The sequence below is a fragment of the Abramis brama genome (assembly GCF_963993115.1).
Source record: "Abramis brama genome assembly, chromosome: 1".
NCBI lineage: Eukaryota > Metazoa > Chordata > Actinopteri > Cypriniformes > Leuciscidae > Abramis > Abramis brama.
In genome coordinates, this window is record NC_139963.1 from 69,828,441 (window position 1) to 69,842,782 (window position 14,342).

General features: G+C 40.7%; 1 protein-coding gene across 4 annotated transcripts in view; it reads right to left on the reverse strand.

Annotated features, from left to right (window-relative positions):
- LOC311094455 (uncharacterized protein) overlaps positions 1-9,482 on the reverse strand; it is an 83,857-nt gene extending 74,375 nt beyond the window's left edge. For 3 of the 4 annotated variants that reach the window (XM_084132427.1, XM_084132428.1, XM_084132425.1), the window contains exons 1-3: positions 9,368-9,468; positions 8,541-8,764; positions 1,429-1,527 (exon numbers count right to left, since the gene is read on the reverse strand). In XM_084132427.1, coding sequence (XP_083988553.1) covers positions 1,429-1,527; positions 8,541-8,598 — 157 coding nt within the window. In that variant the 5' untranslated portion in view covers positions 8,599-8,764; positions 9,368-9,468. Of the gene's footprint in view, positions 1-1,428; positions 1,528-8,540; positions 8,765-9,367 lie in introns of all 4 variants that reach the window. The other variant, XM_084132426.1, reaches the window with a different exon arrangement.
- Between the last annotated feature and the right edge of the window lie 4,860 nt (positions 9,483-14,342).

A 14,342-nucleotide genomic window follows, 5' to 3' on the forward strand; every position in this document is an offset into this window, starting at 1 on the left:
CTCGCCTCACATGTCTAAAAAATGTGAAATATATTTACAGAAAGCTGGTTCTAAACAAAACCACCCAAAACAAAAAACTATGTAGCCTAATAAATGTGCATTTCTCCGGTGCGTTCACTAGCCTACTGCGAAGATCGCGAGACAAAAGCCTATCGTCAACTTCATCTTTGCCAGAAGTTAAATTTAAATTGCGTGTGTGAATGAATGATGATGTTTTAGCAAACTGTATTGCTATACTGAGATGAGTAAAAATCGACTGAAATATGTTGAAATAAAATGTAGGCTATTTGTATAAGCAACGTATTAAACTGCAAATTAACATTTATATGCCCTAATATTTCATGAAAACAACGTTACAGTCAGGCGAAATATGAAAGACAACATTTTGTTAAGTAGATTTGGGTACAGATTTACTGTAGAATATACTGCCTCGTCAAATAAGCTTTTGTTTAGCAATTTCTATATATAAAATAGCCTACTATTTTTGTCAAAAATAAAGTCATCAACTAAGATGTTAGCTGTTCCAATGTTGGCTATATTCAAAGTAATGAATACATAGATAAAATGTTGGCCTATAATCTATTTTTTTTTTTACAAAGAAAGAGTACACTTGAAATATTGTTGAAATTGTAATTATTGTTGTAATTGTAACCTTTTTAATAAAATAGCAAAACATATTTACAAGATAGATGTAAGCAAAATCTTAAATGGTCAATATAATCTTCTTCTAAATATCTTTTGTCCTTGCATTGTGGCTCAGTCAGTTTCACAACTGAGTGAATGGCTCATCATTATGCAGAGTGGGTGGGACATTGTTTTCTAAGGTGTAAACCACTCCTCGTTCACGCCCCCCTCGCATATTGGCTTTCCAAGCAAAACCTGTTTTACATCAATTTAAATCAATGTATGGTTTTATGTGAACGAGAAAGCAAGACTATTTTCACATAATTTTGAAGAAAAAACTCTAGGCGAGGACATCCATTAGTCAAAAGTCTTATTGACACATATTTACTATGTGTTTTGTGGCCTTATTTCAGAAATTTTAGTTTTTAGTTTTTTCAATATCCATGCATAAACATTATTCTCTCAAAAATGAAAACATGTACATACACGTGGCTCACATATTATTGTAGCCCTGTTTGTGCTTTATAGAGTGAATTTACACCTTTGCCATTAATATGTTTATAAGCAACTGAAAAAAGCACAAATGTCAGGGCATGTCAGAACATCTCAAGGGCCCCAAAAACAGCCTAGACCCCAGAGGGTTAAGGCAGTTCTGAAGGCGAAAGGGGGTCAAACACAGTAATAGTATAGTGTTCCTAATAATCCTTTAGGTGAGTGTATTTTGACACCAACTTTGAGACTGATATTTATTTGACTAAAATTATTGATCGTTAATTATTAATGGACGTTCACACTAGACTTTACCTTGCACTGACTTCCATTCATGCGCATGTGAAAGTGGGACACCAGAGCATTTCTTAAAACTGTGACACACAGGAAGTGACATCATCTGGGCGCTTCCTACTGCATGATGGGAAGACAAGAAAATAATATCAATCCTTTGTCTCAGTTTTTACACAAACTGTAGCATTGACTGTATTCATCAACCCTGTTACCAAAGTTACTCCAAGAAGAATCTCTATAAATATGAACAACATATGATATTTGACAAATACAACTTTATTAGTAACTTGGTGTTTACTGATTATGTAAAATAAAAGTTACAATAGTATTTAGCTTGATCTGATGTTGACAATCAATATAAAATTCTCAAACCTTCCTCTACTGACCATTTGTTGAAAAAACAAAAAACAAACCCATCAGGGCTCCAGATTGTGACCAATTGGTCGCATTTTTGCAACCATTTTTCCTGCCGGTGTGACCAAATATTCATTTAGAATAAAAAAAAAAAAGTGAAATGAAAATGCACTACTCATTTATGCTTCCGTTTATTATACCATTTATTATTTCGGACCAATCATAGACAGCGCAGCGCCCCAAACTTACCAGTCGCGGGCCGATCTCGATCACACAACACTGTTACTAGGAGATCCAGACTCTGGAGATCCAGTGAAGAAATCCATTGAATTCGCTTCAGAATTAATATCATCATCGCTGCGAGTTCCAGTGAGAAACATTCCAATTCAACTAACTCTAACCCATAGATATCAGATCAAACAGCGCTGATGTGGAAACAAGAGAAACACTTATAGAAGGCTTTCAGTCCACAAATCAGCAACATTCACCATGTTGAATGTTTAGGCTAGGAATTTAGGCTAATGTAGTAACTCTACCCATAACTACTTGGTTACTAACGTAACCTCAGTTCCCTGAGATGAGGGAATGAGTTTTGCGTAAGGCTAGCTTACGCTATGGGAAAACCTCTTTTTCTCCAGAATATTGAAACAAACATTTTATTGGTGATTAACACTTACACTGAGAGAATCTTGGCCTGGTACCTTCAAGTTATAAAACTTCACAAATGTGGACAGCGAGGCCCAGCCAGCCGCCGAACAAATGTCCTCAATGGGTATTCCACTGGACCAGGCCCATGAAGAGTCCATACCTCTCGTGGAGTGAGCTCTGACGCCCAAGGGGCAAAGAAGGCCTTTGGACTTATAAGCTAGCGCGATAGCATCCACTATCCAGCGCGACAGTCTCTGCTTTGTGACGGCTAAACCTTTAGTGCAGCCGCCAAAGTATACAAGGAGCTGCTCTGACTGCCTAAATGAGGCAGAACGCTCCAGATAAATCTCCTGAGAGCCATTACGAGGCAGAGTAAATACACATCACTCTCATCATCTGGCGAGGATAGTGCCTTCAGCGAAATGACCTGTGCTCTGAATGGAGTGGAGAGTACTTTAGGAACATAACCTTGCCTCGGTTTAAGGACGACCTTGGAGTCGTTTGGCCCAAATTCCAGGCAGGAGGCGTTCATATATAACGCTTGTTGATCACCCACTCACTTGACTGAGGCGAGTGCCAGCAGAAAAGCAGTTTTGAGAGAGAGCAAATTCAGGTCCACAGTCCGAAGCGGCTCGAAGGGGGAGCCTTCATGGCCTCCAGGACTTTAGAGAGGTCCCAGATAGGCACAGACGGGGAGCATGAAGGGTTTAATCTCCTAGTGCCCTTGAAAAAACGGACAATGAGGTCGTTCCTTCCCAGTGGTTTGTCGGCAGTGCATGAAACACTTTTATGGCTGCCACATAGACTTTGAGTGTGGAGGGGGTGCGACTGAGTGATCCAGGAGCTCTTGTAAAAATGCGAGCACACTCGGTACTTAAAATGAACGAGGGTCTACGTTTAGTGTAGCACACCAGCTAGAAAACACTGCCTATTTCTGAGTGTACAGGCGTCTTTGTTGAGGGCGCTCTAGCTTCCAAAATGGTTTGCAGCACTCTATCCGGGATATACCCGGGTACCTGTTGAGGGGCCATGCATAAAGGGCCCATAAGTCGGGACGTGGGTGCGAAATTTTCCCGTTCGCCTGTATGAGGTCTTTCCTCTGTGGAATTGGCCATGGTGCTGTTTTCAGCAGCTTTATCAGCTCTGGGTACCATGACTGGGTTCTCCAGAGGGGGGCTATTAACAGCACTTCACATCTTCACTCCCTGATCCTTCCGATGACCTGTGGTAACATCGTGACAGGAGGGAACGCGTACAGAGAGCGGCTCGGCCAGTCGTGGTCCTGTTATTTTTCTTAAAAATATTTGGCAGTGAGCGTTGTTCTGAGGCGAAGAGGTCGAACTACGCCCTGCCGAAGACATCCCCACAGCAGCTGAACCGTTTGTGGGGGAGGAGACCATTCCCCTGGAAGAACATTGCGTCTGGATAACATATTCGCACCCTGGTTCAGAATGCCTGGCAAATGCGCCGCCTTCAGCAAGCACAGGTTGTGCTGGGACCAGAGAAAAAAAAAATTCTCTGCCATGCTATGCAGGTTGTGTGACCTGAGACCACCCTGGTGGATTATGTACGACACCACTGCCCGGTTGTCTATCCGGACCAGGACGTGGTGGTATGGGAGAAAGGCTTTTAAGGCTAAGGCTACCGCCTTCATCTCTAGACAGTTTATGTGTAGGCGTTTCTCTGGGTCTGACCACAGACCAGAGATGGGCCTGCCCTCCTAAAGGGCCCCCCAGCCTGAGCTGGAGGCATCTGTCGAGATTGGGTGTGATCTCGAGGAGAAAAGCAATCTCACGCCAGACCGATACCAGGTGGTCGCTTTCAGGGGGGTCGGGGCTCTGATGCTGTAGTGACTTGCTCTGATTTGTAAGTGACCAGATCGCCATGCGTGAGCTGGGACCTGTGGTTTTAGCCAGCACTGAACAGGACGCATTCGCAGCAGTCCTAGTTGGAGTACTGGTGAGGCCGAAACCATGAGACCCAGCATCTTCTGGAATCTCTTGAGGGGAACGCGGGCCCTGAAAGATGTCGCCAGGCCCCAAATAGAAAGCATGCGCGCTTCGGTAAGGTGCGCTCTCATGTCTACCGAGTCTATTTCTATACCCGAGAAGGAGATGTTCCGGCTGGGAGATAGTGTGTCCGATTGGGAAACGATGAGCCAATCGTCAAGGTAGTTTAACACTCGCACTCCCCACTGTCTCAAGGGGAAGAGTGCCGTGTCCATACACTTCGTGAAGGTACGGGGCGCTAGGGACAGGCCGAATGCTAGTACTGTGTACTGATAAGCCTGCTCTTTGAATGCAAACCTCAGGAATGGTCTGTGATGGGGTGCTATCTGGATGTGAAAATAGGCGTCTTTCAAATCTACTGAGAAAAAAACAATCTCCCGGGCCAATATGTGCGAGAATTTGTTTGGTTTTCAACATCCTGAACGGACGAGTCATAAGCACTTTAAGTGTCTGAGATCTAGAATGGGTCTGAGACCGCCATTCTTTTTGGGGACGAGGAAATAGTGTCTGTAAAAGCCTGACTCGCTCTGTAACATAGGAACGGTTTCGACAGCTCCCTTTTCCAACAGTTTTGACACTTCGGTAAGGAGAACGTGGGCCACGCCCTTTTCAACCGTTGTCTCGACCTTGGCTCGAAAGTGTGGAGGTCTGCAAGCAAACTGGAGCGAGTTTGCTCATGAATGTTCAACACCCATTTTGATATTTCGGGGATAACCTCCCAGGCTTCGGCCCTCATAGTTAGGGGTTGGATGAAGACAGGACCCGGGTCGCTGTGAGAGAGGTCTGCCACTGCCTTGGTGAGTACGCGGAGTAGTTCTGTGTCGATATTGGTCCTCACGCTTTTTTGTATGGATGGAGGGGGGCCGGAAACAGACCCCGCCCAGTCGTCGCAGTCCGAAGCCTGATCCTTTTCCTCTTCTTCCTAGTCCGAAGTCCTGAACAACACGAGGTCCTCCGCTCACAGAGAGGGTCGCTGGTCGGTCGGTGTAAACAGGACTGGCGAGGGAGACCGCTGGAGAGAGACCGAGGCACCCGGGGACTGAGCCGGCGTGAGCACGCTCGTCTCAGCTCGCTCAGGCTCCCTTTGTGAACGGCGCTTCTTCTTGCGCGGCTCAAGCAAAGGGGCGGGAAGCGGGTCGTCATCGGTGAAGCAGGCGAGTCGAGCCGGCAGAGTGGTAAGATCCATCACATCACATTCCGGGCAGCTGCCCTTAGCGAGTGCAGCTTGGCGTGGTCGCGGCCCTGGCAGGAAGCGCACAGAATGTGGCGGTCTCCACCGACGAGTGGGCCTCTACACGAGGCACGTGTGGTGCGAGGCATTTGAAACAACGCCTCGGAAATATAATCTTTTAGAGTGTGAACGCATGCTGAATGAAGCCGGCATCCGCTGAAAGCCGTTTCGACGGCGACGAGTGCTTCTATTCCGGAGGTCAGCGAAGTGCACAAGTCGCTGAAGGAGTAAAAATCTGGAGCACCTAAGCGAGGTCAGCGAAGTGGAGAAGTCGCTGAAGGAGTAAAAATCTGGAGGACCTAAGCGAGGCACGGCAATATATAGCCTCTGACCACGCCCATACTGGCGGGCTCTGACGCACTAGGCGTCCTGATTGGTTCACGCATCAAAGCCGCCTCACCATAGGTTCGTGCAGTTGCCGCAGCACAGACAATGACTGCTCTCGCACTCAGTTGTGCTCGCTGTGAAGCTGCACGGCGTTTTAAAAAAAAGTTTGCTTCAATATTCTCGAGGAAAGGAGGTTTTCCCATAGCGTAAGCTAGCCTTACGCAATACGAGAGATCCTCTCGAAAGGGAACTATGAATTGTGACAGAAATAGTCAAAGGCTTACAAGTACTACACATCTTTTTCCAGCACTTCAAAACTATAATATCATGTGTTATTTTTAATGTGATGACGCATTTTGTTCATCCTTCAAAGATTCCACTAAAACCAAACATTTTAAGATGTAGGAAAACTCTTATTTAAACACTAAATTACCATTGTAAACAGTAGGATGATTATTGGCTATTTTCACTCCCTAATGTCAATTTTTTCACTCATTTTGCTTTTAATTAATATTAAGACATTATGAATGATAGTAATTAAAGTTAATCATTTACACCCTAAATTAAGCTTAGTGCTTTATTGTCAGCCCCAGCACCACCAGATACTCTCTGCAGAACTCAGTGGCTCCGGTGCCGCCGCCCTCAGATGTTAGTCTGGAGCCTGTGAACTTAAAGGAACAGACTGACTTTTTGGGACTTTGGCTTATTCACCGTATTCCCCAGAGTTAGATAAGTCTATACTAGGGATGCAAATTATCGATTAATTCATTAATCATTAGTTGATTGACCTTATCGATCGATTAACGATTAACTGATAAGCGGCTATTTTCCTGAGAATGTAAATTTCTCACGGTATCAATAGTGTCTTTAACATAAAAAGCAAAATATTGCTTATATACTGAATAAAAATGCATGTTATATTGCTCAACTGATGTTTTATTGTAACAGTTGGGATACGGTACAGATAATGACATTTATGTAGTTTAACAAAATAAATTATGCACAGAAAATTTAAATACATAAAAAAAATAAATGTAAAAATAATAAGTGTATTGTGATTGTCACTAACATTTTAGTAACTAAACTGAATTTTATTAGGTTTAGAGACAATATAATACAATGTTTACATGGTAAAATTTCTGGTAAGCTGCGCTTTTTTATTATTTCAATTCAATTATTGTGATTTTATTTAATATTGACTCATTTGGATAAATATTAGGTAGGCTACACAAGATAGGCCTTAACTTTTCTCAAGAAAAAAAACTCCTCACCTAATGCTGTAAACATACAGAAAGCACTATCAGCTGGTAGTAGGCTATTTTTTAAGGTTAAAAATAATTAAATATGATGCGTTTTTTTATTATAATAACTTTATTTAATGATACAAGTAAAAATATAATATATATGTAATATAGAACACATGCCAACTACGTGCTATAGCCTTATGTTCATTAAATGGCTTTCCTGACGTAAATGTGACACAATTGTTCTCCAGCTGTTTTATTGACCTCTTCATGCTGATGAAAAACACTGATTGATCGATATTATGTATGAGAAATATACATTTCGGTAAGTTGTACTGTATCTTTCAACAGTGTTCGTGTTTTTTTTTTTTTACTATTAGCTAGTAACGTTAGAGGTGATCGGTTCACGTGCGCTAGGGATCTGTCACGTAACATTTACAAGCGCCAAAACGGTATTTATTGTTTGAATTTCGTAATAAAATTGACAGAATCTGAGAGCTGAGTTTTTTTATATCATAACTAACCTGCTCTGTCTAGTCTGTCGGTCTCCGTGTCCTCTTTGCTTCGCGATTTTTCTGTGCGTGAGAAAATGGATGTGTGGCGTGATGCATAACGGCTGGCAGCTCTGTTTGTGAAATGCTCCCACACTCCACTCCGTTTTGACCGCCTCATGTTTGGTTTCTTTTTTGCCGCCTCAAGTTTCTGTCGGGTCTCTCGCCGGCCGTGAGAATCTCGTGCACGTTCGCAATGTTCAATTAACCGACAATAATTGTATTTAATCGAGTAAATTCTTGTCGACAATTAATCGATAATCGATCAACCGTTTACATCCATAGTCCATACATACCTTTTTCATCTCCGTGCGTGCCGTAACTCTGTCTGACGCACCCACCGCTAGCCTAGCTTAGCACAGAGACTGGAGGTAAACAGCTCCAGCTAGCATACTGCTTAGAGCCCTGTATGGGGCAAAACATCCAACCCTAACTGAGACCTGGCCCGTGGTGTTTAAGCCCTAATCCGGGGGAGACAGAGATGAGAAGGGTATGTATGGACTTATCTAACTCTGGGGGATATGGAGAATAAGCTAAAGTCCCAAAAGTCAGCATGTTCCTTTAAAATAAAGCTGCACATTGTAAAATCTGTACGTTGTCTGTTTATTATTAAAGAATTTGTCAGTAAAAAAAGTTAGTCTGGAGCCCTGCCCAGAACATTCTGTACCGTTTCATAGTTGACCTGTTTATCTAAATGTGATGAAGTGCTTGAATGTTTCTAACATGAATGTTCTTCAGCATCATGAATGAATGAAGAATAAACACCAACCTCTTTGTTCTTCAGGATCTTCAGTGTGTTTCATTCTGCAGGGTTCTGGATCACTCATGTTCTCACTGTCCTCTTTAATAAACTCAGTCTTTACAGATTTCAGCTCTTCCTGATGCTCTGATGCTCGTCTTCACTTGTAGCTGATGGGAATTTACAGCATTTATTGGGGAATTACTGTGGGAGGAGCTTCACTGATGATGTATTCCAGCGTGGGAGGAGCTGATCTGCCAAAATAAAAAATATCAATCATAAAAAAATTTTTTACAGCAGCATAATATGTCCACATTAATCTAAATCTAGTTTGATTTTGACATTAATCAAGTACTTAGATCTATCATTAAAATAATATGCGCTGAAACTAGCAATGATCATAAAACATTTCAAACTAAAGAGCATCACAAAGTAATATTGTTCAAGAGTAAAACGCTATTCATTTATTAACATGTAGCCTAAGAGTTGATTTAATGTCTCACGTGGCTCATTATAGGCTCAACGTAAAGTAAGAGATCGATTCACATAATTCCCCTCACAGATCTCAAACTTTACCTCTTGACTCGACATTCAGCAACAGTTCTCACTCCAAACATCGAGACAATCACACAAACGAACACAAACTCGCCCAGGTCTGAATGAACTCAATATTCTCCTCATGCTCGCTGCTGCTGCACTAAATGTTTATTTCAGAAGGAAGACGCCAGAAAAGACGCACAAGTATCGCTGTGATCGATGAAAACAATACAGAAATGAGCCTGTCGCTTAATCAAACTGTATAAAGTGTGTGTGATGGTTGAGTAAATATGAGAAATACCGTGAACTGCTCTCCTCACCTCAGAAGACTCGACGGTGCGTCCCAAATCTGTACTATCCGCCCTAAATAGTCTCAGAAAATAGAATCAGTATCCCAGATCGTAGTATGTTGGTTTCAAAGATACCCGGATGGTCTACTATTTCCGGTCAGAATCCATAGTGCAGATCGCGCGTTGGCCGAGGATTCGGTTAGAACTACAAACACGAGTTAAAAGTGCTTAAAAACTACAGACATGGAGGACGCGCGAGTCCGATGGTTATGTAGAGATGTTTAGATAAAGGGGTTTGAGTGATTAATTATCCGTTTCTAACCTGACGAACATGTATTCAATGTTATCTACATTATATTGCATCTGCAGCAGCATTGTGAACTTTTGTAAAGATATGTTTAGCCAAATGTTCATAAATGTGTGGTGATTGTCCGGGTTGGTGGCCTCTGATGGTTATAGCCTACTCTCGCTCGTTACACCATGCCATTTTTTGTTTTATGCTTGTTATGAGTTTCACAGAAAATACATTGTCATTTTGCTTCTCTAATAAATGTCCTTTAATTTAAGAATATTACTTTATTAACATATTAAATATTAACATATTAATATTACTAAGAACATTGTTGCCTCTATTGTAAGTTGTTGTGAATAAAAGCAGCTGATAAATGTAAGTTTATTTAGATTCATAACATTTCTGTAGATCAGCAGCAAACACATCATATCCAACAGATGTCCTTCTTAATATGTCTATAATATAAATATAACTTAAAATCTAAAGTAATCATTTTATTTACAGAATTTTAGTTGTTGTTGTTTTAACACATGTGAGCAGCTCAGTTTAGGTAGGGATAGCAACAAAAAAAAAGTTAGACGATAACTGTTGTGGGATTACAAATTTATTAAAATGTTTAATTTAGGTTTACATTGAATTTAGCATGTTAAGGTTAACTGTCTTATGTCATTTAAGAGCAAGTGATATTGATATTAATTCTGTGGACCTAAATATCTGCATTTCACCTCTGCTTTAGCTGGTATCCTATAGCTTTCTAACAAATCTGTCTTTATGTTGTATGAATATCACTGGCTCTGTGATCAATTGATTGATTGAGATTTGATTGAATAAATGTAAATGAAGCTGCTGTTCATGTTTTTAATGTTGTTTATTCACTAGTTGTTTTTTTTTTTTTTGTTGTTTTTTTTGGAGACATGTCTCAGTGTTTTTTGTCCATACAGTGAAAGATGTGACGAACTGGAAGTTGTCACCAAAAATGGTTGTGATGTCCACAGGAGGGCGATGTTGTCACAAAATGAATTGAAACAAAATGAAAGCAGAATATAGAAAGTCTAGGTCTTAAGTTATATGGGAAATCTCTTGAAAGAGTTAGGGTCTTCAAGTTTCTTGGGGTCTGGGTATATGAGAAGCTAACGTATAAAGAACATGTATGTAGAATGGTGAATAAATGTGGAAAGGTTATTCATATTTTGAGGTGTTTGGTGGGACGCTCTTGGGGTGCAGACAGGAATCTTATGCTGATGATTTATAAAGCTATGATAAGATCCGTTTTTGATTATGGGTGTCTTGCATATGGATCAGCAGCTATAGGTCCACACTTAGTAAGTTAGATGTGGTTCAACGATTCTATCGCTGCTGGTGAAAGCAGGGGAGGTTACGTTAAGGCTGTAAAAGTAAAGTTTAAAAAAATAATAAAAACCATTCAATCTACAAGCGTCCACAAATCTTTCTACCGCGTTGTCGGCAGGGCGGCGGTGTGAACGCGCACTGAGACGAGCTGATCTCACTGTGAGAACATGCCGCTCTCTCTCTCCGCTCTCGGATCGCGCGCTCCCGTTTGCTTTCGCTCTCGAGCCTCGGAGGAGGAAACGGCGGAGTCAGCGGGAGGAGCAGCCGGACACAGTGAGCTCACGCCGGCTTAGACCCTCCATAGAGAGAGATGGCGCCGGTGCGACTAAATATTTTAGTTTTCTACAAATTTTGACTAGGATCCGTTTATGTTTTAAATATGTTTATTTTAAATGCTTAAGATAGTATTTTTGGGAGGATACGGGGTAACATCTAGGCTACAAAAAAAAAAAAAAACAGTTTTTCACTCATATCTCAGTGACTGACGCTCGATTTATTTTCACAGTCACATGAACTCTCAACTATCATAATCAATTCAGTCTATCCAAACAACGACACGACATTCATAAAGTTATACAGTTTTAGTAAAGTTACAACTCTGCACTTTTATGCTCTGCATCGGCCATTTATACTTTGGTATTTTTGTGCAATAAAACATAATCATAAGATACTATAAGATAAAGTAAACTAGTATTTTTTTTTCTATTGTATCTATTTGGCTACATTTGTTGCCCAATTAAAAAATCTTTTAGACTAGACTATTCATTATGAATATTTAGTTTTGAATAATTTGACTAATTTGTAACACAAATAGGAGTTTGTCTTTGCATTTTTTTATTATTAATGTTTTCCCAGATTTTGTAGTAACGTCAACTCTTACTTTCACTTTCATTATTTCATTAGTGACAATAGCGCCCTCTTGTTCCCTACATATTCAAATAAAGCCATTTCTGCATGTCATTGTTTTGTTACAATTTATATGAGTTTCTTCTGAAATGTGATGCTTCCTGAGAGGAAAATATTGAAATTAAGGTTATTTGTTGAAAACTTCATATTTTAAGGGGTAATTTTCACTGGTTTAAATGCACATCACTACACATTTTCCACGTATATTTAAAATGTTTGTTCTACAACACAATATTAATAAACTGCAGTCATTTGGTTCTTTAAAACATTTCTCTCCTGTTTTCAGCACTGAAACATGAACAGACTCAATAAAACATGTGCAGAGATTCAGACTGACGGCGGGTTTGAATACAGACTTCAGTCTAATATACTGAATCAAACCAATATTCCCGACTGTGATCAGAGCTGGTATTCAGAGGGGTGTGTGTGTGTTTCTGTCCTCAAACTACACCATTATACACACTCACACTTGATCTTCGTGTGTTTGGTGTGTTCAGGACCGGCGTGTGATAGCAGATCCATCAGATCCTGAAACACTGAGTGATACTGTTATTTCAGTCTCATCTGATCGTCTCGTCACGTCTCGCTGTGTGGAGGAGCTTCATCATGAGATTCAGTGTCATTCTAGTGGAGTAAATCAACTCTCTCTCTCTCTCAACATTCCTGTTTTCATATAGAGTGGTGCAGGTATGACAAGACAGGGGAACACAGACAAGCAGAAATACAGCACTATACAGGGCTCTGGACTGAGACTAAATGGTCACATTTTGCGACTTTTTTAACCACGCTACTCGTCTGAGCTGCGCAAACAGTTTATCAGCTCAGAGCAATACTAGACAGCGGTTTACTCGTGAGCCGAACTCGATCACGCAACAACATTACTACACAGAGCTGAGAAAGGCTTTACAATAAGGTTTCATTAATGTTCCTGGCACCAAGTTTACTCCACAAAAGAGAGTAGTCCTGGAAATATTTAAAAATGAGGATGTTAACTTTTCAATATCCAAAACTGAAGCCTGCAGTTGTACATTTTAATATGTACCAGTCCCCCCCCCCCCCCCCCCACCCCCACCCACCCACCCACCCACCAAAAAAATGGTTTTAAGTCAGTTATTTATATCTTTTGCTGTAGTATGTCAGTAGGAAATATCAGTTTACTTTTCCAAACATTCTTTTTGCTATTAATTGTAATAATCCAGTGAGATTTGTGTATGCACAAGAAGTCTGACAACAGCCGGTATGATCTGATCCCACCATCATCGAGTCCGTCTGTGATTACATGTTTAAGATGCAAATGTGTTTAAGATGTAAACGTGTTTAAGATGTAAACGGGATGATTGCGCGACACTTACGTGAGACACTGTTGCCGTGTGTGCAAGTAGCAGAAACAACGAGGAATACCAGAGTAAACGTTGGAAACGTTTAATTTGAAAAGGTGTGAATGACGTTACAAAACATGAAAAATGATAAAATATAAAAGGAAAACAAGAGTGTCGCCAAATCAATTAAATAATCAAAACATAATCCCCATAACTATTTCACCCAAACCTCTAAATCTACCTATCAAAAGAAAAATGCAGAAACAAAACCTGAAATCTTCAGCGTATACTCCGCCTTAAATAAACTAAAAAAACAATAAATTCAATGCGTGGTGATCACTCTCCAACTAAATAACAGAAAACAATTCTAACTACCGTGGTCTTTAAAGATGGAACACACACACACACATCTCTTTGACCTAGCATTCACATAACACATTATAGACTTCTATAATTCAATGTTAGGCTGCATAGATTAGGCCAGTCGGAACTGGGAACACTTCCTATAAATCCTGATGTACTCGTTACATCATGAGAAGGATGGTGTCTATGCTTATATTAGTCTCTCTGTTTATCCCGAGGTTTACCAAAGCCCGCGGGATCCAGATCAGATGAAGGACCAGCGCCTGGACGCGACGACAGCGCAGTCCTGAAGTGTCAACTAGTCTCTCCCCTGTGAAGGCCTGTGAAAAAAAAAAAAAAAAAACATTTGACACAATCTGAGCCCATATTGATTAAGTTGGGGCCTATCAGGTACAGTACATAAGAAAACAATCTCTCTCAACTAATGCTGTAAAGTAAACCATAAGGAACCCCAGTTGGTACATCATTCTAATATTTAAGGTTAAAAATTATTTATTTGTAAGCTTCTTCTTTAAATCACACATAAGGAAGTTTATATACTGTTATAATACACTTTTATTTAAAACAAACCTTTCCTAGATTTAGACAGGTGGGCAAACGCATCTTTGTCTCAGTGCATGCATTGTTTTAGTTTGGCAGCGCTACCGCTAGCTTAGCTTAGCATAATGAATGGAATCCTTTGTTGCCAGCTAGCATGTGGATTTAAAAAAAAAATAATTCTTGTGGCCGTGCGTATTCACGAGTACAAATAGCAATGCAGAATAAGTTTTGGGGG